The sequence below is a fragment of the Tasmannia lanceolata genome, unplaced genomic scaffold (assembly GCF_043159265.1).
Source record: "Tasmannia lanceolata isolate RefF3 unplaced genomic scaffold, GAP_Taslan_0.1 ptg000011l, whole genome shotgun sequence".
NCBI classification, from domain to species: Eukaryota; Viridiplantae; Streptophyta; class Magnoliopsida; order Canellales; family Winteraceae; genus Tasmannia; species Tasmannia lanceolata.
Window position 1 is genome coordinate 9240962 of NW_027518688.1, and position 24039 is coordinate 9265000.

The following is a 24039-nucleotide window of genomic DNA, read 5'->3' on the forward strand; positions in this document are numbered from 1 at the left end:
TGAAACACAAGTAACTTGACAAGGGTTTTTAAGTTTTGACCTTTTTTTAACAGGTAAAAAGTATTATGCTGAGGTTTGAAGATTGTGGGAGCAAATTCTAGACTCCGTTGGGGAAATTGGTTTTCTTTGGAAGTTGACTCTTTTAGAAAGATGGCTCATTTGAGGAGTTTAGAGATTTGGCTTGAGATGTGCTCGCATCTCTCTTATCTCAATTTGTTATAAACATTGGCACTTATTGCCTTTGTGAGTTCGATATCTTTTATGACGCAAGTCATAAAAGATACCCCTAGTGTATTGTACTTCCATGACAAGAGTCTCAAGGAAAGTAGAACCAGGATAGGTAAGAAAATTTGGGTTTGCATGGGTTCTTTCTTTGTAATAAAGATAGGATGATGGCTGAGCCAGAAAAATTTCTTATTCCATTGACCATTATTTGAGGTTCACTCTTTCAACCACCTACTGCTTGAAATTTGTCATCTTCATCATGTCAGAACATGATATTTCTTGCCTTTCTCTGATACCTAAACCAGGGTCTATTCACCTCTTTTTTTCCAAAAGGTATACACCCATTCTCCCAGTGCCAGATGACTTGGACCTTGAAGGAAAACGAATATGAATGCGGAACAGACTTTCAAGGACTCTATCAAAGAAGACGTACATTATTCGAGGGACTCGACTCACTTTTGATTCACCCTTAAACCTAATGTGTTTTTTTATAGTACGGCTAGCCGCTCTCAAAATAATTTCGAAAACCATGTCAAAAGGCACTAATTTCCTCCATCAGGATTTCTGTCATGGTTATTACCCCTTTGGATCGATCAATTTCAATGCCCCTAGTTTAGAAAGGTGTCAAAGTAAATCTTATTGTCACTACTTGGATTCCAAGATCCTGCCTTGTGTAGTGATTGTTTCTCCATCACTTCGAGTTTCCTCTGGTGGGAACTCATGATTATTGCATTCCAGGTTTCTGGTCTAGCAAACCATATGCCTCAGCTTTTGCCTGAAATTCTCATACTACTCAAACTTTAGAGTTTTCTATAATCGAGGAACTCCTTCCATATCTTATCAGCTCACTTTTTGGAAAGTCTTTGCCCGTGACTGGATTGCCACTTCAAGTTTTCAATCCAGTAGACCGCTACCCTCATTTTGCATAAGCCGGCTCCTTTGGTTATCGACTTAGCAAGTATATGACTATAGGCCGCCCTTTCGGGTTTTCAACCTAGTGGGTCTTCAGGCTCTCTTTCTTTTCATTTCTTTCTGTTTTTGTTTCATTTGCCTTGAACCTTTGCTTGTTTCACCAGAAGGACTTTCTAGGTGGGCTCGGGTTCAAAAGGGTTGGATATCGAAAGTTCAAACGATTTGGACAGAATCTGATCTTGCCAGACTACCTACGTACCCCAAAAATGAAGGATCATGTCCGCGTAGTTCGCTTTGGGGTTTAACAAAGAATGGTTTAGCTTTTTAGCTTCAAAATTTTGAAAGGGGGATGATTTAACTTTTATCCCAAAGGTTTACCGAACCTGAATTGATCAGGCTGCCTACGTATCCCGGAAGAGGTGTGGATCAGGTCCGCGTAGTTCGGGTGCATAAATGCCCTAGGTTTATAATGTGTTTGAAAGAAATGTTTGGTTTTAAAATGTTGGCTCAAAGGGCTCACGAAAGGATTTTTTTTAAACGTTGGGATTTTGGCTATAAAGGCTCAAACGTCCAAGGATGGCCTCATGGTGTTTTGATGTACAAGCTCTTGAGGAATAAGGTTCAACAGCTTTGAATATTTTTGTCAAGTAGTCTGGCGGTATTTACAAGCAAGACTTCAACCACAATGTTCTGTTCTTCATCTTGGAGATCTTGAATCCATCTTCCAAATTCCACAACTCTCATGAATCTCCAAATGCTAAAGACGATTCTCATATACAATCTGTCTCACAGACTCCATCATCTGGATCTTTGATATTCCTAAGGAGTTGTCTTTGGGACACATTCCCTTCTCCTTTTTGTCTTTCTCTCGTGCTTTCCTTTCTTCTAGATATTTTCTTTCTTTTGGACATAAGAATTGTCTCTTCTCTTGAAATATTCCACCTCAGAATTTCATTTAAAAGATGTGGCCTAAGTGCTCTTTAGGGCTCAGATCTATGACTTCATTTTCTAAAAGTCTTCACTCAATATCTCATCAACTCCACTGGATGCTTGATGTTCATATCTCTCTAGAATTTTACTTTTTGACTGATATCTAAAGCTGATGGAGTTTTGCTTTTCACAACAACAGGGCGTTCACCCTGTTTATCCTTATAGGATCAAGCAAGACCACCTCGAACCCCCTCTAAATAGGTTTATCAATTCTTTGCGCTCCTCGGGAGATAAAGTTTTGCCAATCCATCTATTCTGAGTTTCAGATTTCGATACCACTATCAATAGCTTCGATTTCTTCTTTCAGTGGCTATGCTCGACGCTCTTCCTCTCGTTTGACCATCTTTCAGATCTTGAGGGAAATTTCGTCTGTATTCTCATACGAGAAGGGTGTCTTTAGTTATTTAAACATCAAATCTAAAAGTGAATCATAGAACATCAAAAATACAAAATGAACAACTTTATTGAATTGAGGACTCTTAAGTACATCACTAATTCTTTTTTTTTTCGACGCGCCTCAATGGGCTCGACATTGAACTTGACAAATGATGGAAACAACAGACTATGAATGAACACGACTGACAAACACGACACCACATTTTTTTTTTTGACATTGACACAATAAGACTTACCAACTTTGAGAGAAGAAAGTTGGTGTACATTCAACGAAAGACAAACCTAACAAAACATGACACTTCTTCGTCAGTAATGCACTGGCACTGAAAGTTTATGGGTAGCACCCCTTCCTCTATGATGTATGACTGGGGAGTCCGATCCTGGTATAGGTTCTGTTGACCTGGCTGGGTGAAATGAAAGGAAACTGGTTCAACAAATGGGTGAAGTCAGTTAGGTCTGACTCCTGTCATGGAAATGACAAACACTAATTTTAGTATGAGGCAATCTCGTTGAATGTTATACACAAGTTGAAACAAGAGATAATACAAACACATCTCTCCCCTGAGTAAGAACCAACAGTATAACAATTGTAAGAAGGGTCATGGTAAGATAAACACATGATTTATCAATATCATTAAATGATAGCAATCACACTTAAAATGTGTTGGGTAAAATCCAGCAGCATGACAGCTATAAAAGAGATTCCCACAAGTCATCTCAAGGGTATATGAATAATCTCTGTAGTATAGGACTCCCAGCAAGGATACTTGCACTCAAATGATGGTGGCAAGATAGGCTCATGAGTGAAAAACAGAATATGGTCATCAGAGGGATGTGAGGGACTGACAATGAATGACGACATTTAGAGATGGGTTGAATTTGCAACCAAAAGATCGAAGGATAGATTGTGACCATAAGAATGATGATTAGAAGCCATCGATCTGATCATAATCTAAAAGAATGAATAGATAGGGATAATTGATTAGATTAGGAAAGAAAACCTAACTAAGAGGTAAACCCTAATCTAACAATGAAAAACACGGATCAATTTTAAGACCAATAGATCAAGGAATAGATTATGGATAAAGAACCAATAATCTAATGATATCCACAGAATGGATAAATAGAAAGAATTGATTAGATTACACAAGAGAACCTAACTAAGAGGTAGGCCCTAATCTAAATATCAATGTATAGGATATAGATCAATGATACAAGATACGAGTCAAATGTATAGTAAAAAGGAGTCAAAGGATAGACTATAGCCATAATGATGGCGGGTAAGAGCTATAGACCATATTTATATCGGAAAGATGAATTGATATAATTGATTGAATTAGATAGGGAATCTCCACTAAATAAGAAGGCCCTAATCTAATAACCAATAGATATAGATATATATATACATATATATCCTAACCAGGGGCACCAACCCTAGTCTAATCTAGCGGAGTCAAGGAGCTTGACTCAAGACAGACATGTGAGTGTACTAGGACCGCGTTGTAGCCACATAAGGTGAGCTACAATAATCTATAGATAGGACATGGTTCCTAAATCTAGGCTTCAACATGTGTCAGCAACACATGTTCGTCCTTATATGAATGTAATATATATATAAGCACATGCAGATGCTAATTGGGTTTTACTAAATCAACAAATATATCCATGTACATAATATATGTAAAATGAAAGTAGAGCTCCGGACTCAATATATCGGGCACTATGCATATGATCCATACTTTAAGTGTATAACACAAGTACACCGAGTGTTATATACAATATGCTTCATTGCTCACCGGCTGCTGTAAACACAAGTACATCAAGTGTTTACGACTGCAGCACTGGCGCATAGCTTGGAAATAGATACAACAGCACCATCAGGGTAATGACATCTCATGTGGCACGCATTGTATCTATCCCGTGGAGCCAAAAGAAAATAAAAACATGATGATGTATGCTGTGCAGTGTGTGAATCCCTTGTTTTAAACACCTATTTGGTGCCCCTGGATTATAAGCGATTAAATTCCCATTTATAATGATTTTAGCCCAAAATTCTTCAAAGTTAGTAACAAGTGGCATTTTAACAGAGTTAGGCAATATCTCAAAAGAAACTTCCCAGCAGGGTCTCCAGCCTGTGGACCCCGATCCGAGAGAGGCGAGAGACGGGCCCCCACGAGACAAAAGTCTTTCTCTACAGATTATCCACGCGAATGGAGAGCTCTACCAAGGAACTCTCAAAAGAATGTGCCTCTCACAGCATGAGTGGCGATAAAAGGCGAGATACCTCTCGATTCGGGGACTAGCCCGAATTCGAAACGTACCTTAAACAAAGAAGAGTCGTCATCCAAGGAAGTGGGCCCTGGATCCCATACTATGCTCTGTTGCAACGGATAACCAGAGATATAAAAAGAAGGTTCGTACCTGGTTACGAATTTGGAAAGTCCGAAGAGCACCTCGTCCGCCCAAGTGCAAGCACCCGGTCTCTTACGCCATTTACTTAATGATTTTGAAGAGTTTTTGGGCGAAAGTCATATGAAATGGGAATAAATATCTCCGAGAAGACGTCTATCTAATCATGCATGTCTCGGAGATGATTAATAAGCACACATCAAATAAATGTAATAAGTGTCACCTGAGAATAACTAGGTTATGAATGTCATACCTAATTGGTGTTTAAGTTCTGGTGTACAAACACATGCATGCTACAGCTAAAGGTATAAGGTCTGTACATGAAAGTAAGAAAACACAGCAAAACATACAACACAATTCAATTCGATACATGACTGGACAAGAAGAATCCTAAAACTCTAATACAATACTTGACTCGGACCAGAATGGCCATCCACCCTGGCTGCTCTACGTATCCCGGCCTCGGGAAGAATCAGAGTCGACGTAGTTCGATGACCTATTCTAAACTACGATGCCTAACCATCTAGAACCGCTATCCTAGACTCGATCCACTAGACTCGACTGATTTTTAAAGCTTTTTGTACAATTGCTTAAGTTCATGTGAATTGTAATTTTTAGGACTCTCTATATGCCCTAACTAATGCAAGTTGATTAGCCTTAAGCTAATGCAGGTGGGCCCTACATCCTATGTGTAACTAGGCTGTGCATCCTAATGAAAACCATGGGCTGACTATATGCTTCCTAGTCTAGCCATCAGTTCGACTAAATGTCTAACCGATCAACTCAAGGCCTCCTAACTCTAGGGACACTCACACGACAGGACACACCATATCAATACAAACAAGACAGCCTCCTAACTCTAAAACACCCCAAACGGCTAGGACAGACTCCTAACTCTAGGGGAAGATCTTTTTGAAAAAAGGTTTTGAATAATTTTGTATTTTTTGAGGGTTTGAAATGCTTATTTTGAAAGGTTTGGCTAGACTTGGGATATGGATCCCAAGCTGCACTACGTACCCTTGTGGAAAGGGATCAAGCCAACGTAGTTCAGAACAGATTTCCTAGTACGCTCCTAAGACTAGAGATTTTTGAGATTTTTAGTTTTTCAAGTGTTTTTGAATTTTCAAAAGTTTTTGACTCAAGAGGACAAATTCCTATCATCATAAGAGTATGACAGACTCCTGATATCCTGCAAAGGTTGGACAGCATCCTATGCTTTGCGGGGAAAAAACAACAGAATCACGACTCTGCAAGGGTTGGACAGCATCCTATACCTTGCAAGAGTGGATAAGATCACATGATTTGACGAGAGGTTGGACAGAATCCTAACCCCTATGATGATAGGACTGACTCCTTAAACTAGTAATTCTAAGAAGGAGGTGCTAATGAGACAAAGCCTGTCTCCAAATGATTTGACTTTTTCACTGAGACATAGCTTGTCTCTTAAAAAAAATGGGTGGGCTCTAGATGACTCTTTCATTGCCCTTGCAATGAAAAGGGAAATCTAATTATTTAAAGGGGATACACATCTAAAAGATTGGGCAAGTCTTTCAAATTAAAGAGGGGAGTGCTACCCGGACTGTGCAAGTCCCCTAAGGATGGGCTTGGGCTATCGCCTTCATCGCCGTTGCAATGAATGGGTTTCTAATGTTCAAGGTTGCACAGATGGGTTTTGGAGGTGAGGGTAGGAGGAGGTAGAAGTGATAGAAGTAGAGGTGGCTGATGGGGGAAGATGTGAGTAGAGCCGAATGTGGTCGGAACTCTGGCAAGGTTGCCGAAGAAGGAGATCAGCATGCAATGCTAGATCCTAGCGAAAATCACCGAAAATTGCAGAAATGAGAGGTCTAAGAATAGAGATGAGTTCCAATGCGCCAAAATTTTCGAAAATTAAACTGAAAAATGATAAAGGTAATGGTTGAAGCTAAGCACTAAAATTTGATCCAGATTGTAACTTTCGAGACCAATTCCTTTTTATTCTACTCTCCACTTTCTTTCCTCTGTTCTAAATTTTAAAAATCAAATCAATAAAAAGAAATTTTTGCTGCTACAAGTAATGCTATTGAAGCAAAGATCTCTGTAAGAATCACTAAAATTCTAACCAAATTATTTCAAATTTATACAGACTGAAATTCGAACCAAATTATTTCAAATTTGCAAAGATTTCTGAAGAAATTGCCACAGCATTAGTTAAATTCACATAAGATCTATATTATATAAGCATTGAACCATCTGGAAGCTAAAGAAAGGGCATAAATCTGAAGCAAGAGCATAGATCTGAAGCAACAACTTAAGCAATATAATTAATATATAAAAAAATGTGTTAAATATACTCACATTAATCATCAATCACTTGTAGAACCTTGTTAAACAAAGAACAACCAGAACTTAAAGTAGTAACAGAGAAGATGATCTTTTCTAATGATAGATCGAAGAAGAAAAAGAAATGGTTGGGGTTTCGGTTTTAAATCTAGGATTAGAGAAAGAAAATATCCTTAAAAGAAAAATGAACTAATAGAGAAATTAGAGGGGAATCAAAGATTTGGCCAAGATCTGACCAGAATCCGGCAGAAATTTACCGGAGAAGAAGATATGGAGTTAGAGTTTGTGATTTTGGTGAAGAGAAGAAGAAGAAAAAGATGATCGGATTTCCGTCGGATCTAGTAGGGAAGATGACCGGAGGCTGAATAAAATAATCGTATTCCGGCAAGGATTCGCTGGAGAAGATGATTCTCTCTCTCTCTCTCTCTCTCTCTCTCTCTCTCTCTCTCTCTCTCTCTCTCTCTGTGTAACTCTCTGTAGATCTGATTTCTAAGAAGGAGAAAAGAGCTGGAGCTTTGACAGAGGTCGGCCGGAGTTAGAGTGTTGCCGGAGAAGAAGATGCCGGAGATGAGGAAGGTGTGCGGCTGGCCAGAGAAAATGGAGAGATTGAAGGAGATAGTCAGCCGGAACGTGGCCGGAATCCGGCTTGGGATGATCGGAGAAGCAGACCGGTTTAGGGTTTGGGTTTAGATTTGGGGATTTTGCTCTCTCTCTCTCTGCCAAATTTTTTTTTTCTTTTTTTTTGAAATGAGCTCCTTCGATCCCTTATAAAGGATAATGATATATTAATGCCCCCCCCCCCCCCCCCCCCCCTTTTGCTTCTCTAGACAGCCCCCTCTAATGTATTTCATGACTACTCTTTTATTCTACAAAAAGATGGGGTGGCCTGGGTAAAGTAGATGGATATTTTAAAAGAAAAGAGAAGTGATATATTTTATGCACCCCCTTCCTCAACCTCTCAAAGTATTTTTTACTATTCTTGTACACTACGAAGGGGGTGCTTCAATTTTGGGGAAATAGGGTCCGGTCAAAATGGGGTGTCTACAGCAGGCAACAATGACGAGATTGAACAAGGACAATACGACAAGGATGGCATGAAATGAGGGTTACTAAGGACAAAAAATGGGAAATAACAGCAGCTATCTTCGATAAGGAAAAAATGAGAAAGATCAATGGGTTTGTATCGAACAGATGAAGAGGGCTGAGATGCCAAGACAGAAGAGAAAAATATCGGTGGCCCGGCGGACGGCTATTAGCAGTCCGCCCGGAGAACGGAGTTCTCCGGATTGTGCTCCAGGTGAGGTCCGATCGACCTGCTCTGATACTATGATAAATTTAGAGATTTTTTTATTATTCTTGGATGATTGCAATGAATCCTAACAATGCTTATATATAGCACTTAAGGAATAAAGAAAGAAAGAAAAAGATAACTAGATTATGCTAATCTAATTCACTTACCTAATCTAGCCCAACTACTCAATCTAACGTAATCATATCCAATCAGAAAATTTGATCTTATGCTAAATGATTTGATTTCATTCTCTAATATGGATGGTCTATTGCGACTGACAACAGCCACAGAGGCTCACTTTTCAGCAGATTTTGTCTTCATTCACGAGGTGGCTGCTGTCAGATGCAACAGACCATCCACGAAATGCCTTCCGCGATGGACGCTAGCAAATCCCATAGTAAAATTATGTAAAATTTTGGCAAAAACTTTGTTACCAATAGCTACCACCTCATTAAGTTCTAACTTCTAAATATCAAAGAATCCAATATTAGAGGGATTTACTAAAAATTACTCAACAGAAAAAACATTAAGTACTAAGCAATTGAAACTCAATATCTCAAATATCATTTCAAAGATCTTGAACTTCAATTTAATCACCATCTTAATCTTCATCTTCATCAATTGTCATAACATCTAGTGTTGCATCTACTTGAAGTAGTCGCCATCAGAACTCCGGGTTGGTCAACCAGATGAAGACTACCCACTTAGATAGCACCTAGGACCCGTCCATGATTATATGGTACAAAGCATACGTTTCAATTCATTCTCTAGTTTTAAGGTTGGAAGTGTTAGAACTCAGGTATAACTTACCCTTAAAAGCTAGTCATCAAGGAGAGAGTGCCCTTCCGCATCCAATTGCTTTTCCGAAGTGGGATCTTTTGCTTTCACGTAGAACCCCCACCTAGAAGGTATTAAGCATCAACCTTTGTCCAACGTAAATCGATCTATACTAGTGTTCGTAATCCCCATAATGCAAAATATATTACAAAAAATAAACTATTCAAACATATTTTATTTATTCCAACTGAAAACTAACTAAACATGCAATCGAAGAAACGGAAATGGTACTTGATAGATGTATCCTTCACGCAAAAAGACCCGATTTGGCTAGCATTCCAGCTAACCAATCTAAATGCTTTGCTTACTGGTTGGCGATCCAGGGAAAGAGCAACATCTTGTAGGAAGTTTACTCCGAATCGCGATATATTTTCGAAGAAATTAATCCTACTGAAGAATTTTAATTAAAAAAACTAATATTATACGAGAAAGTAAACATTTTTTTTTAATCTATGGGGAACATCATTCTAACATTAAAAATGAGACAAAAGAAACTAATTACATTCTAACCTACTTTTTAATAACAAAAAAAAATCTTAAAATACCCTAGAATACTATCCCAGAAAGACACTAAGGGGCCATTTGGATACGCGGATTTTACAATCTAGATTTTTAGTTTGAAAACAGTGTAAAAGAGGGTTCATGATCAAGCTATTGTATGCTGTTCTGACAGCGTTTCTTGGATTTTAAGTGAGAAATTCAGGTTTTAAAAATCTCTCTTGCATCCTGAGACTTCTTAAACCTGGAAAAATGGGAGGATCTGCTATTCTCTTGCTGCCGGAAGAAAGGTGAGAAGTCAAAAACGACGGCTGGTTTGCTTCTTCTCGTCTCTTAGCTACAATTTTGAAGAAATCCCGGATTCTAAAATCTGCGTATCCAACGGCCCATAAAAAAACCTAAACATGGAAGATCTAATCTAAGAATGAAGGACTACACTACCCAAAATAAATAGCTGGAATTAAAATTCCCACTATTGATGTAAGCCGGAGTGGTGTTTCCTAACTTGTTCCTCTAGAGAAATTGATAGGTTTTTTTAACTATTCTATTGAATTACACTTGAATAACTCTTATTCAAGCTTTTCTTTAAGATCAAAGAAGAAATAATATTGTACATCTAAATACCTTACATAGGCCTCGGATCTTTGGGGAAAAATGTTTTGAAAACAAAATGGGACTAAAGTTTTGCAACTTAACCTAGAATCAAAGCAACATGGGACTACAGATTTTAATCTCACTGCCAGAAGCATAATCAGGAGAATTTTTTTCTCAGAAGGCATCAATTTCAAGGCACTGTTTCTTTCAAAGTGCAAAATGGGCAAAAAAAGAAAAAAATAAATAAAATTTACCCCCATTTTAAAGTGGAAAAATAAGTGTAAATTTTATTTTACACCAATTTTACATCGTTAATGTCTTTTAAGTTTATCTTAGGCCATTGATCATCAAACGCGTTAATCTTACAAAAGCCCAAGATCACGGCAGTTCGACATGTACCATGTATCTGTTCTCTTTTGATCTATATTTTTAGCTGCAAACTCACCGTTATCAACAAAAGTAGTAGGCACTTGCAAATGGACAATAAAATTTAGTGCCAGTTGAATGCCACTAAAATCTATCTAATGCCATTAAAATCCATCTTCATTTGTAAATAAAATTATTTTAGACTCTTTAGAAGCCATTAACTACTATTAGCATTTTTGAACTATTCTAACATTTATTTGCAAATAATCACATTTACCTTAAAAACATATACTCAAAAGGTTATTTACAAATAATTTTTATCCAAAGATGCCCTTAGTTTTTCACCATATTATTACTTGTTCTTCTGTGGTAAGTATCCTGGTATTGAGCCCAAAACCTCATGGTTGTGACAAAAAACATCTTAATGGCAATGTGGTTCTTGCAAAATACCCCCAAAACCTATATAGATGATTTGTGCAAGAATGCCAAGAAATGGATACTGAACACGTTTTTCTGAAATATGCAAATACTACTCTCCTAAATATAAGCAACATCATTACAGTAACTACAGATATTGCAAAGTACAACTATATGAATCATAGAAAATCCCTTTTAACATTAACAAAGTACAAAGTTGAAAATATGACATGGCCTATGAGCATTTTCCCTTCAGTCTACCCTTGGCTTAGAATGAAGTTATGATCAAAAGTGTTTTGTCAATGAAAATTGTTGCTAGCCACTAAGCAGAGAATCAATTAGAAGGGTTAAAAATAAAAACCAGCAATTTGGATCGACAAAAAGAACTCAAAATGGATAGGAAAAATTCTCACTTTCTGGCCTTGCCCCTCTTCCCAGCTTTTCCTCGACCTCGGCCAGGACGAGCACTTTCCCTGGCACTTTTCTTCTCCTCAGCTTTAGGACGGCCCCGACCACGTCCAGAACTTTTCTTCTCTTCCACCACAGGCTTCTTGGCACTCCGACCTCGGCCTCTACTCACAGTTTTCCCGCCGCGCTTCCCCTTCACTTCAACCTCACCATTTGCATCCTCTTCACTATCATCACTGTCATTGGCTTCGTCTTCAGATTCTGAAGAGTCCTTGGATTTCTTCCTCTTTTTAGAATTTGTAGGAGCATTAGCAGCCCCCTTTGTATTAGTTTTCTTCACCCCAACCATTTGGCTCTTGGGATCTTCACTCGCTGCTGCAGGATTAATTTAGATCAAAGATTTAATTACAAAATCTTATACTCAACTCAACTCAAAAAAGCCTTTGTCCCAAACTAGTTGGGGTCGGATTTAATTACAGAATCTTATATGAAAAAAAAACTTTAAGTCTCTGAATTCCTCATTACTAAGATCTGAGGCGTAAGTCTCCCAACATAGTTGAAAATATGACATGGCCTATGAGCTTTTTCAAAAAATACCCAAGTTAATCAAGATTCAGATGTCAGGAATAGCCCATATTGCAATCTAGTCATGCATGAGCTTTGGACTTTTCATTTTCCAAAAGTCAACTTTAGATGATTAGGAGTGATATGAAAAAGATATGTCTGTGAATAATTGTGTAGAGCGTAGGAACTTCCCCCAAAACGTAGGAAGTTGAGGCAAGCATCATACATCATTTCCAGTGATATAAAAATCAGGTATGGCTAACGGATTAATTGTGCCAATCAGAAAAAGCAATTATGAATGGATTAATCGCAATGTCAACTTACCTTCAGCAGGAGGTTCGCCATCATAAACTTCAAGCTGCAAGAACCAGACATCATTAAAAAATGTTCTAGATAGACTATTAACACAACCATAGTTAGCAAAACTCCGTTTTAATACGCCCCCCACATGGGCAACGCAAAAAACAAATGCATGAGATATATCCATAAAGAAGAGGAAAATGATAGCAGTCTTTCTTGGTAGCAATATAAAACATAAATAAAATGCAGATATTTCAGACTGAAGTTTCTTACAATATCGATTTGAGAAAAAATATGGAGAACATGAAAAAGTCTATAATAACAAAGAAACAACATAAGTTCTTCATAATAGGAAGGAAGCATAGTGGATTTTTAAAACCACCAGCAAATCGGTTTGATGTTGGTGAGTATTGCTTAGTTAAGCAGGCAATGGAGTAACCTATGTCACAAATATCTCCGATATTTTCAAAATATAGCGATTTTATCGTGATATTTTGATAAAACGAATCCCGAAATAATCCCAAGAATTTAAGAAATATAACGATATTTTTACGATATTTTCACAAAAAAAATTATTTTTATTTTTTATTAATTTATATATTTTTAAAGAGGAAAGGGATTGTACGCTCGAGCGTACCAAGCTTATGGTACGCTCGAGTGCCCCAATCACATGGGTCCCACATTTTTTGTGGTGATCCAAAGCATTGATTTGCAAGGCCCTATCATATATATGGTGTGTACCAAAAATCAGCTCGATTGAATCATCCTAACCCCTCCAAAAGTGGAGGGCAAAAATGGGCAGATTTGTGGTCTGTCCATTTTGCCCTCAACAAATGGATGGGTTAGGATGATCCTATGGAGCTGATTATTGGTACACACCCTGTCTATGATAGGGCCTTTCAAATGAATGTTTTGGATCATCCTAACAAAGTGGGCCCATATGTGATTGGGCACTCGAGCGTACCATAAGCTTGGTACGCTCGAGCGTACAATCCTTTTCCTCATTTTTAAATTATTTCATTTTATTGTTTGTTCCAAATATAAACCCAAAAAAAATTTAAAAAGATTAATATATCCAGATATTTTCCCTTACCGAGAAATTCCCGCGAACCATATTTGTGACATAGGGCGTGACCGCTTGAGTAGTACCCCCAGGCCCCAGCTCATAGGTTGAGACTTGACACAGACTTATCAGGATCTCTTATGTTCTAGTTGTATAGAGACTCATTTGAGTCATCTCAAGTGGGTCTTTCACTCTTGAAGAAAAAAGGGGGGGGGGGGGGGGGGGGGGGGGGGGGGGGGGGGATGGATGAAATCAAGAAAGATTCTTTTCTCAAAAAAATAAAAATAAAAAAAACTCCAGAGGACCATAACTCTGCAAAAAAGCAAAATTAGCAACCCTACAAAAATTCTAAAAAATCCAAATGTTGATTGACACTAACACTAATCATGTTACAAATTTAAACTTAAAAATAAATAACAGTATAAATTGAAGACGTTCAAGCTTTGACATCATTTCAACGTGAAACAGAATTTCAAGCACCAAAAATGGTAAATGTCCAATTTTATATATCATATAAAACAAAAAAGAGAACCCCCAATGAAGTAGGAAAAATCTCTGGTGATATTAAAAAAAAAAAGAAAAAAAGAAGTAAATCTCTGGTCGATAAAAATCTATAATTAACATCAGCATGCAATTGGGAATGTCTCACAATTTTAAAATGAAGTTGTGTATCACTAATATTATATATATGAATAGAAAATAACTGAAAAGAAGGATAGGCATAAGGACCTTTTCTGAGGTAGTTTGGCTCCTACATTTCATTTTTTTTTTCATGACCTAATAATAATACAATCAAGTGAAACAACTGAAAGAATATGCGGACATTTTTACATTACCTGGTGCAATCGCTCCCCAACATTTTCTCTATCCACAACTATCAGTGAATGACCCAAACCACAAGCAACACTAGAAAGAATTAAATTTGATGTTAATTGGTGTCAAGCAAACAATTACTGAATTAGACGAGAAAAGAATTGCATCAATCATTCAAAAAAAAAAAGAGAGAAGGAAATGTCTCAATAGCATACCTAATAACATGCATACCCTCAAGGATTTCAACTTTTTTAGGAATCGAAGAAGACCTGTGGTAGTAAAGAAAGACAGAAATGAATCAAAATGCATAATGGATTAATCATGAAGGGGAAAAAAAGAGAGAGAAAGACGCCAAAGGTAGCACCTCAATGAATATATTTTTTTTAATGGCGACTTCAATGAATAAATATTAAAAAAAAACTTACTTTTGTCCATCCGGGCCATATCCTAGCTCTCCATATTGAGCACAACCCCAACTTATACAAGATGCATCAGCACCACAGACATGAAACAAAAAACCTGAATCGAAGCAGCGGATATTCCAGCCACTGATAATAAAGATATAAAAAACCAGAAAGAGATTAAAGTTGGTGAGAAAACAGTAGTCATTTGGCTATCAGTTTCAAAAAAAAAAAAAAATAGTCATGCCAGTATTATGCCAGAAAGAGACTAGAACTGATATAATGGTATTCTAAGTTGAACTAATGATTATTCACTACATCCACAGAAAAAAAAACTGAAAAATTTTCTTTTACCAATAAAAATTGTAAAATAGTCGGAAGTTTAAAGTACGCTTAACTGCAGAAATTGAAGTCAGTTATGATCAACCCATTGGGTACCACAAGAACATTTGGTGAAATTAATATCCAATTTCCATTTAGCCATTATATTGGATTCACCAACTCATAAATTCAGCTAGTTAAACTATTGAGCATCCAATATGAGCTTGATAACTATATGTAAAGGAACCTAGGCCTCAATTACCATCACTGTTCCCATTGAGCCCACGTATACTGAGATGAGTTAGGATTCCTTACAACAGCACTCCAATTCCTCTCAGCCTAGAATTGATTGTTTTCCTCTCCTTTTCTTTTGTGTGAGGTTTTGCAACCCACAAGGCAGAGCTTGCTACACCAATTCAGTACTGCCACCACCACAATGTCAATTAAGAGTACAAGGGTATCCTTATCGAATTCTCAGAGTAGGATACTTCTGTCAGATCCTTTGAAAGATTGTATAGACGATCGAATTTAGAGGATCCCTGTTCTCGATCTTTTCATATTAGAATTTCATCCATAAATTATTCTATCTTCAAAGAATTTCCTTGAAAACGAACTGATTTGAAAAAAAATCAACTAGGGATCTGATACCTGGAAAATTAAGGTGGCGGCCTAATTGAATTGGCATGATTTTGTGTCAGTACTACATATTTATATCCCATTTTTGGTTAAATACCATTACAACCTCAAATATCCCTAAATGATAGCAAGTGACCTGCATGTGGTGTATATGAAAGAGGACTAAAATAAAATTAACATAACTATTAAAGCATTATCTAACATGCCCATTGGTATTGGGTTGCCAAAAGAGCACCCATCGAGATTACGAGAACTCGAGAAGACGTCCACATGGCAGACTCTTCCATCCATCTACGACTTCCAAATTGCCTCTATTTGTAGAAACTTTTTCCCAACACATGCATGTCTTCACATCCAAGGATGTCACCTGATTTCTTAAAATCCTATTTAAAACCAAACATCAATTTGCCACCAAGTGTACCCCGCAAAAGAAAAACTCCAGAAAAATCCGATTGGATCATGTCTCTAACAAAGCAACAAACAATGACAGCAATGACCAAAGAACTCCAAACAGATCAAAGAGGAACCTACATACTGCAAGCAAAGGACCAATGTAAGAGCAAATTATCAACAATCTTTAACGCTGCCAAGCACATGTTGCATCCACATTTTTTAAAGCCTCTATGTTGGTGAGGATTTTTTTGATACACGCAGATTAACAGAACACCCCGCAAATATGCACAATCACACACACATGCACCTCGTAGAGATAGTTGATTATTATGGTTTTTTTTTTCTTTTCTTTTTTTAAATGATAGCCAAATTTTATTAAAAACAAAGACCGAGATGGTCACAGTACACAGAAAAAATCTATACAAAAAGTGAGGGATACAACAATAGTAACTGGTCAAGGAGGAAGTGAATCATATTGATGTGTGATCCGAGCCGTTGGATCATTCGGATCCTTCTTTTTATTATTGCATTTATCTTAATTTATTTTATTTTATTGGATTATTGGAGTCATTTATATTCATTTTTATGTGCCTAAGATGTGGGGGATGTCCACATCATCTAGGGCCTACTGGAATCAGCATTCTTTGTATCTCCTTCCATGGTTTTTAACATTGTCATTTTCTCTCTTTTCTTCAGCCTTCATCTACGAAAAAATCAACTTCTGTTGAAAATATCTAGATCAAACCATAAACCTAAGATAAAAATTAGTATCACAATCGGTTAAAGCTTTATCTTAGCAACCAGAAAATTAAAGAAAAACGTCAGCTAATGTTCAAAAAGCCTAAGTCAAACAAGAAACATAAGGTAACCGGCATGGAGACATGATCACATGCAATTAGAAAATCGCATACAATAATCAAGACAAAAAAAAGAATCAGATCTCGATTTATCTACAAACGAGGTGAAATCCCAATCTCTAGATATCAGATTTGATTATAATCACTAGGGCAGAGTTGCAGAGAGAGAGAGAGAGAGAGAGAGAGAGAGAGAGAGAGAGAGAGGAGGGAGGGGGTTGAGTGGAAGAAGAATACCTAAAAACTGAATCAACTTCTGATTTCTCTCCTCTTTTGATCTGGATAAGAACGAGGCAAACAGTGTGAATTCATGAAGTGTCCACTCTGTTTCTCTCTGATTATTCTCCTCTTTTGCTTAGACTGTGAGTTCAAGTAGTGCTACCGCATGTAGTTGAGGCGTAAGGAAATGGGCTTTTAGTCATTTCGTTTCTAAGTCGGAGAGTCCCTTCCGAAAATCAAAGGGCGTCCACAAAGGTGATCCAAAACCGCCACCAGATTTCAAGAGAAAAACATGCTAACTTCACCCAAACGCAAACTTCAATCGAGAAAAGATCCACAAGAGTCACCTAAACAAACTTACAAATCAATAACTATAGGACTGACCATAATACCTCCAACGCTATTTGTAAAGAGACCACCATAAAGCTCCTATATTCTAGAACATCCGGAGAGTTTTGAAGACCACCCTCCTTCCACAAAATTCCCAGAAGCACCTAAGAACGGACTTGCTCATCTAAGAAGAGCACTTCTCCAACTCCACCAGAAGGTGCTGGATTTGATAGTCCGGCATGTCTGTGAGAATGTCCTCCAGATTCATTTCCAAGAGCCAGGACTCTTTCTACTTGCAATCCTTTCTTCCACCAGCCGAATGCCCAGCGCCTTGTTGGCTTCCCATTGCCGCTTCCTCGAAATCCTTTCATCGTTCAAAATTAATTTGAAGAAAGGGTGTTTGTGCAGAGGCGAGTTGGTATCTTTAACCGAATCTGTCCCACAGAGACTATGGAATGTCCAAGGGCAATCTTGAGCCTCCTTAAATAATTTCTATTGTTTCCTAAGGAGGTCTCCCGAGACCTCTTTATGGGCCGCTCGTTTATGGAGGCCCTCTCTTCATCATAAATCATTGTTCTCATCTTGTAAAGAATCTTTTCCAAAACCAAAATCTCCATAAATAACTTTCTTTTCTGACCCCTGGAGCATGAGGGAGATGAAGGTGAGTCGTGTTGCGTGTTACTTTGATTTTCAATTCCCAACTTGTCAGAAGATGAGAGCAGTTCCCAATTCTCCAAAGGGATTCCAATAGTCTCTCCTTGCCCCTTTATATAAGGGTCACCGCATGACCAATGTCTGTCCCCCTTCTCCACTATCGCGTATAAAGACTTCCCTTCAAAATATGGGATTTGTAATACCCTCTAACCCAATACCATAACCTTTACAACTTCCCTCTCCTCGGCAATAGAACTATGTAGAGTATTATGCTCAACAAGTGAAGGGAAGTTGAGCGATGATAACCTAATCCTGACAAGATGCGTCTTTTCACACCAAAATATTAGATAATTAATGATTGCAGCCCTCTCCCCAACACCCAAAAAATAATGATACCAAGGAAAACTCAGCGGTACGCTTAATACATCTTTAACCCAAACCCTAGCGAAAATACTATGGACTGGGGCCCCCGCTCCCCCAGGCCCAATAGCTTCATCTGGGGCAGAAACTAGGGGGAGGCCATTGATTAATTATCCATAAGAAGTACAAACCTTGGGCAGATGCGAAAATGGTTTGAGAAATTTTGGAACCCGGCCAAAAGATTTCTCCTTTGTCCCTACTGATGTAGATTCTGAGGGTTTCTCCAATTTCCTTTTAAGAAACTTTCCTTTAGAACTAGCCTTCCGGGCCTTAATTTTTAATCCAAGATGGCTCAAACCAGAATCCTGAGGCTTAAAAGATTCCTGAATATTCAAAAATTTTGGAATATGACCAATCAAGATCCTCTTCTTGGTAGGAGGATCCATCCGTCCAGGTTTTCTTTTAGGGGCAGATAGGTCAATTGTCTTAGAGCCGGACCCAGCAGGTAACGGGCAAGTTTGACCAGATCTCTTGTTCACAGATCCCAATGCATCTTCCACAGGCCCATTCTTAAGCAACGCACCTTTAGAATTTGATTGGTCAAAATTAAAATTTGAATTCAGAGTGGGCCCCAAGGGTTCGCCGGAGAGCCAGCCCTGCAACTCAGGAAGGCCTTCGAAAGGTGGCACTGCCAAAATGCCCAAATTAGCGAGACCCAGAGTAGCTTCGATCATTGAAAGCAGCCCCTTAGAACTTAAGGTGATGGAGGTCTCGTAATTAGTTGAGCACTCCCCTATTTTCTCTTGAATTTCAATCCAATGGTATGGTAATGGTCTGAGATCCAAATTTTAACAAGTAGATAGCTTCCATCGGGGAGCTAAGATTTTGGGCCATACAAAACTCATACAATGCTGGTGGTTGCCTTTCATCTTCGTCTCCCAAAAGCTTGCCAAAGAGGCTTACCAAGGTTCCATCGGGGAACCTTGCCAAAGAGGCTCCCAAAAGCTTCCACCGTTGAAATGGCCCATGCATGTAATGTAATACCATAGAAGTTGACCCAGAGAGCTTCCGCACCTTGAATGAAATCCCTATTCCAAGGTGAGAGAGAGAGAGAGAGAGAGAGAGAGAGCACTTGATTCCCCAACGCCTCCGGTCCCTTGGTGATTCCAATTCAAACATAAAAAGGAACTCGTTCTTCGCCATGATGCAGGGACAATGGAGGGATGGAATATCCCAAAACTTTTGTGCCCAAATCCAAAGGTCCTCCAGGGTCCCATTGTTATCTCTCTTTCTCCCTATCAGACAAGCCTTTAGGGTATCCATTCGTACTTCCACTACCTTGCCCGAGATGGATAAAGTTGAAACCCCTCCCTCCGCATGTGAGGAAATTTTACCGGTGTCAGGCCATCGCTCGGCCTCACTATTATCAACCTCCAGTGAGGTTGTTGGACTAACATGGGTCACCACACTTGGAGAGTTTCTAACCTGCCGACACCAATGGCATTTGTCTCGCCACTTGAAGTTGAAGTAATCGCATGAGGAGCAAAACCAATCCCCACGCCGCCTTCCTGCTCTTTTCTTAACTCCCCGTTTGAGAGCCCTCCCCCAAAACATATAGTTCTGGATGGTTTCTCTCATGTAGGGAAACAGTTGGAGAGAGCGATTTCAATTTCTTTCGCTGGCATCGTCTGCATCTATTCCGCTAATTGAAGTTACAGTGGTTGCAGAAGAGGCAAAACCAGTTCCCCGACCATTTTTATTTTATTTTTTTGAAAAGTGACTATTGTATTAATACCATGAAATGTACATGGGGACCAGCAGTCCCTCTAGAAAATACATAGTACGAAATCCAGGAGTATACTCCAGGATCCCTAAAGAAAACATCGAAGACTACAAACTGAGTACAAAGTTACTCCAGCACCTAATAGACCCCACTAAATTTGCTCTCATATCAACACTTTCCAACCATCATCACTATACCTACGAAATACAGCCACCAGCAGAAACTACATACATCCCTCACTTCATCAAATCTGATCAAGAAATCAAGAAACCGAGTAAAAATGTCTTGAACTGAGTCAAGAACCTAAAGAGTGTTTTCTCCACGTACCTCCTCTCATCCTCATCCAATGTTGCCAACTATACTTCCTGTTGAAAATGTGGTAGCATACTACATCTAACCACCTTCACCTTCCCTTCTTCACTACATTACACCGCTGAAAATTCTAACATCAACCAAAACGATCCTCCAGCAAAGAAATAAGGTTCCACATAAAGCACTACAAGAAGGCTTCCTGGGAGCACTGGCTCGCTAAGCGAAAGACCATGGTCTCTCAAGCCGATAGAGGACTCCAATCAATAATCCTCCTTGAATGTACTAAGACCCACCTTCTTAACTAATGAGAAAGAAGAGACATAAATACCACACCGATTGGTTGCACCTAGGGAAAGTTTAAGCCCACCTTCAGAACAAAAGACAGGGAAAACTTATCGATAACATCAAACCTTCAAAAAAAGAACTAACTGCAGCCCCCTTAGTACTAAAAGAGTCCCCAAAGTGAGATATCAAAACTTCTGAAAATTCTCGCTGTTGTCTAGAGATACTCCTTCGCAGAAAAACTTTTAACTAGAAACTTCAAAATCCAAAAAACGTCAAGGCACCTTTCAAGTTCCACCATCTCTAAAAGGCTAATAAAGCCAGAAAAAAGAAGAGGATACTAAAGACCAACCCAAAAAGATATTTACAACAGCAAGAGGATGGAAAACTTTCTAATTACTGGGGTCAGAAGACCCATCTTTTTTCTGCCCCTGACTCTTTTCCTACCCTTTATCCTCTGTTGATTGGTCTTCCGGCCCTGACCTGAATACATCCCCTATTGCCAGGAAATCAGCCATCTCATCCACTACGCTAGCATCCTCGTCAACCCGACAGGTCGCCAATTCCTCAGGAAAAACTACCACTACCCTCTCCTTCGCTCCTTGCTCGGACACCCACCTATGCCTCCTTTCCTCTCTTTCTTCTTCTAAGGCCTTTTTAAAGAACGGGAGCTTGTATTTTGGAACACCTGTTTTTTTAATATTTCTCGATCCAGCTAGACTGAAAAATTCCTCTATATTTTTTCTAGCATCTACCTTGAATCTCTTCTAGTCCTTCTTTGGGATTTCCATTTTTACTTCCTTTGGTGTTGGAGGCCCTTCATAAGGCCTTCTCTCCTTGACTTTCGGTGGTTTTTTGCTTCCATCTACTGGTTCCTCCCATTAGACCTTCCTTTTCCTTTTTCTGTCTTCCCATCACCTTATCGGAGAATTGGAGTTTTCCATTAGGCCTTGAAAAGTTGAATGAAACTTTTTCTTCTTCTTCTTCTTCTTCCCTGTTTTTAGACGACCCTGGAGCTTCCTTAATATTGATAGACCGCCTTTAATGGCCTGAAGCGTCGGTTGCTTGTGGTAATGATTATTTTTCTTGGGTTGAAAGCTGCTTCCCGAGAAGGAGCCTTCTCCTTTACGGATACTCATCGAATTCCGTACGAAAGGGACACGTTTCCTCTGGAAGCGACGCATGCCTTTCTTAGTAGCCCAATTAAATTATTGAGGCTCTCATTAGATTTCCTTGAGCCCTTCAAAAGTTCTGAAAATATATCCTTTCCTTTCCATTAAGCGTGTCTAACAACCTTCGTTTGAGAGCCATTAATACTGGTCATTACTACACTCTAAAAATCCTTCGGCTGGATTTTCCTACTTTTCCTACTTTTCTTTTTTGAATTGACGTGGGCAACCCTGATTCCTACAATACGATCCGAGATACCCAGCTCGGTTCAAATTCAAAAAATTAGGACAACGGCTCTTTTTTCTCCCTTGCTCCTTTCCTTGAAAAAACTTTTCCTTTGCTCATGCAGGTTGGGTTTTTCTTTGGCAATGACATGCTACTGTGCTTATCTTCCGCCTCCTGAAAAACACTAGGAATTCCTTCTTTGTTAGCTGGGTGGAGGATTTCACTAGTTATCGTCCCTTCTTCTACCTCCTCAGTATGAATAAAGAAGCTACTTGAACCTACCTTGAGGCGAATAAAAGGAATATGATATTTTCATTCCATGGATAAAACTTTGGCAGAGGCGTAATTCATGCAATGATCATGGTTGCCCGTCAACTGGACTTCAATTACCTGCCCAAAGAGCTTCCCCAAAGCCTCGATTGTCGATGAGGTCCATGCTTGTAGCGGGATACTGTAGAATCTGATCCATCTAGCTTTCACAGAAGAGGTTAGCATTGGATTCCAGGGTTTCAATGAAGAGAGGAAGTCACCAAAGGCGCCGATTCCTTGACGGAGGATCCGTTCAGCTAGGGATTCTGATTCAAAGCTGAAGAGGACTAATAATGGGCCAATATGGAAGTGTTTTGGTAATTGGGGCATGTTCCAGACTTTTGGCTCTTACACATATCTCTTCCAGGCTCCGTTTGTTGTTATGCATTGATCCCACCAAGCATCTTCTAAGGGCCAATGAGGGCTCTTTGATCTGCTTCATTGGTATTCTAATCTCTGGCGGGCCCTCTGCAGGATTCGATCGAATGGGTAAAATCTTCAGAACCTCCTAATGGGCTCCTTCCTCGAGCTCCTTCCTTGCGCCACATCAAACACCTCCGACAAAGGCTGCGACTCCCAAAATTCTTATACCCACAGCCTGGGCATTTCCAATCCAACTGGTGAGAGGCAGTGGTGGTCCTCCGGCTCCACTCCCCCCATGATCTAGACGCTCTTCTAATATCTTCCCGACCGTTTCGAGCAATCGTTTACCTTGCAGTCTTATCTTCTAAGGTCTGATACCGATTGGGAAGAAGCATCTCAGTAGAGCTTTTGGGTGCTGAACGAGAACCTAGGCCTAAGAGCTGAGCCTCTCAGGAGAAAAACCCCATTCAACACCCCCCCCCCCCCCCCCCCAACACACACAATTGAGTTTTGCACATCACTCCACTTCTTTGGAGTCAGGAACCCCCTATGCCTGGAGTGTTTCAATGGTTTTGGGTGGAATATTCATCACATGGATATGAAAAATGCATTTTTAAACGGACATTTGAAAGAGAAAGCCTACATGGAACAACCAAAAAGGTTTGAGACTACAAACGAAACATGTTTTGTTTGCAGACTAAAGATGGTAATCCATGGCGTCAAGCAAACACCAAGGGCCTGATTTGATAGGCTCAGCAATGCTCTTAGAAAGAGAAGATATAAGAGAAGTACTTCATACAGCTCTCTCTTAATTTGATATAACCATTCAGGTTTAGTCACTTGTTAGTGTATGTTGACAACATTATTATTAACAGGCAATAACTATGGAGAGAGAGAAAATTTGAAATTAACTTAAATACTCACTTCGATACAGTCTAGGAAACCTTGGCGATTTTCTTGGTGTGGCAATTAAGAGCATACCACAGAGTATGGTCCGACTCAACATAAATATGCAATGAATTTAC

At 39.0% G+C, this 24039-nt stretch overlaps 1 protein-coding gene across 2 annotated transcripts in view; it reads right to left on the reverse strand.

Annotated features, from left to right (window-relative positions):
* Window positions 1–11429: 11429 nt before the first annotated feature.
* Window positions 11430–24039, reverse strand: part of LOC143886407 (Regulator of chromosome condensation (RCC1) family protein) — a 56922-nt gene continuing 44312 nt past the window's right edge. Inside the window, exons 12-16 of one of the 2 annotated variants that reach the window (XM_077390373.1) lie at window positions 14828–14950; window positions 14618–14671; window positions 14426–14495; window positions 12551–12584; window positions 11430–12034 (exon numbers count right to left, since the gene is read on the reverse strand). In XM_077390373.1, the coding sequence (XP_077246488.1) occupies window positions 11664–12034; window positions 12551–12584; window positions 14426–14495; window positions 14618–14671; window positions 14828–14950 (652 nt within the window). In that variant the 3' untranslated portion in view covers window positions 11430–11663. Of the gene's footprint in view, window positions 12038–12550; window positions 12585–14425; window positions 14496–14617; window positions 14672–14827; window positions 14951–24039 lie in introns of both variants that reach the window. The other variant, XM_077390372.1, reaches the window with a different exon arrangement.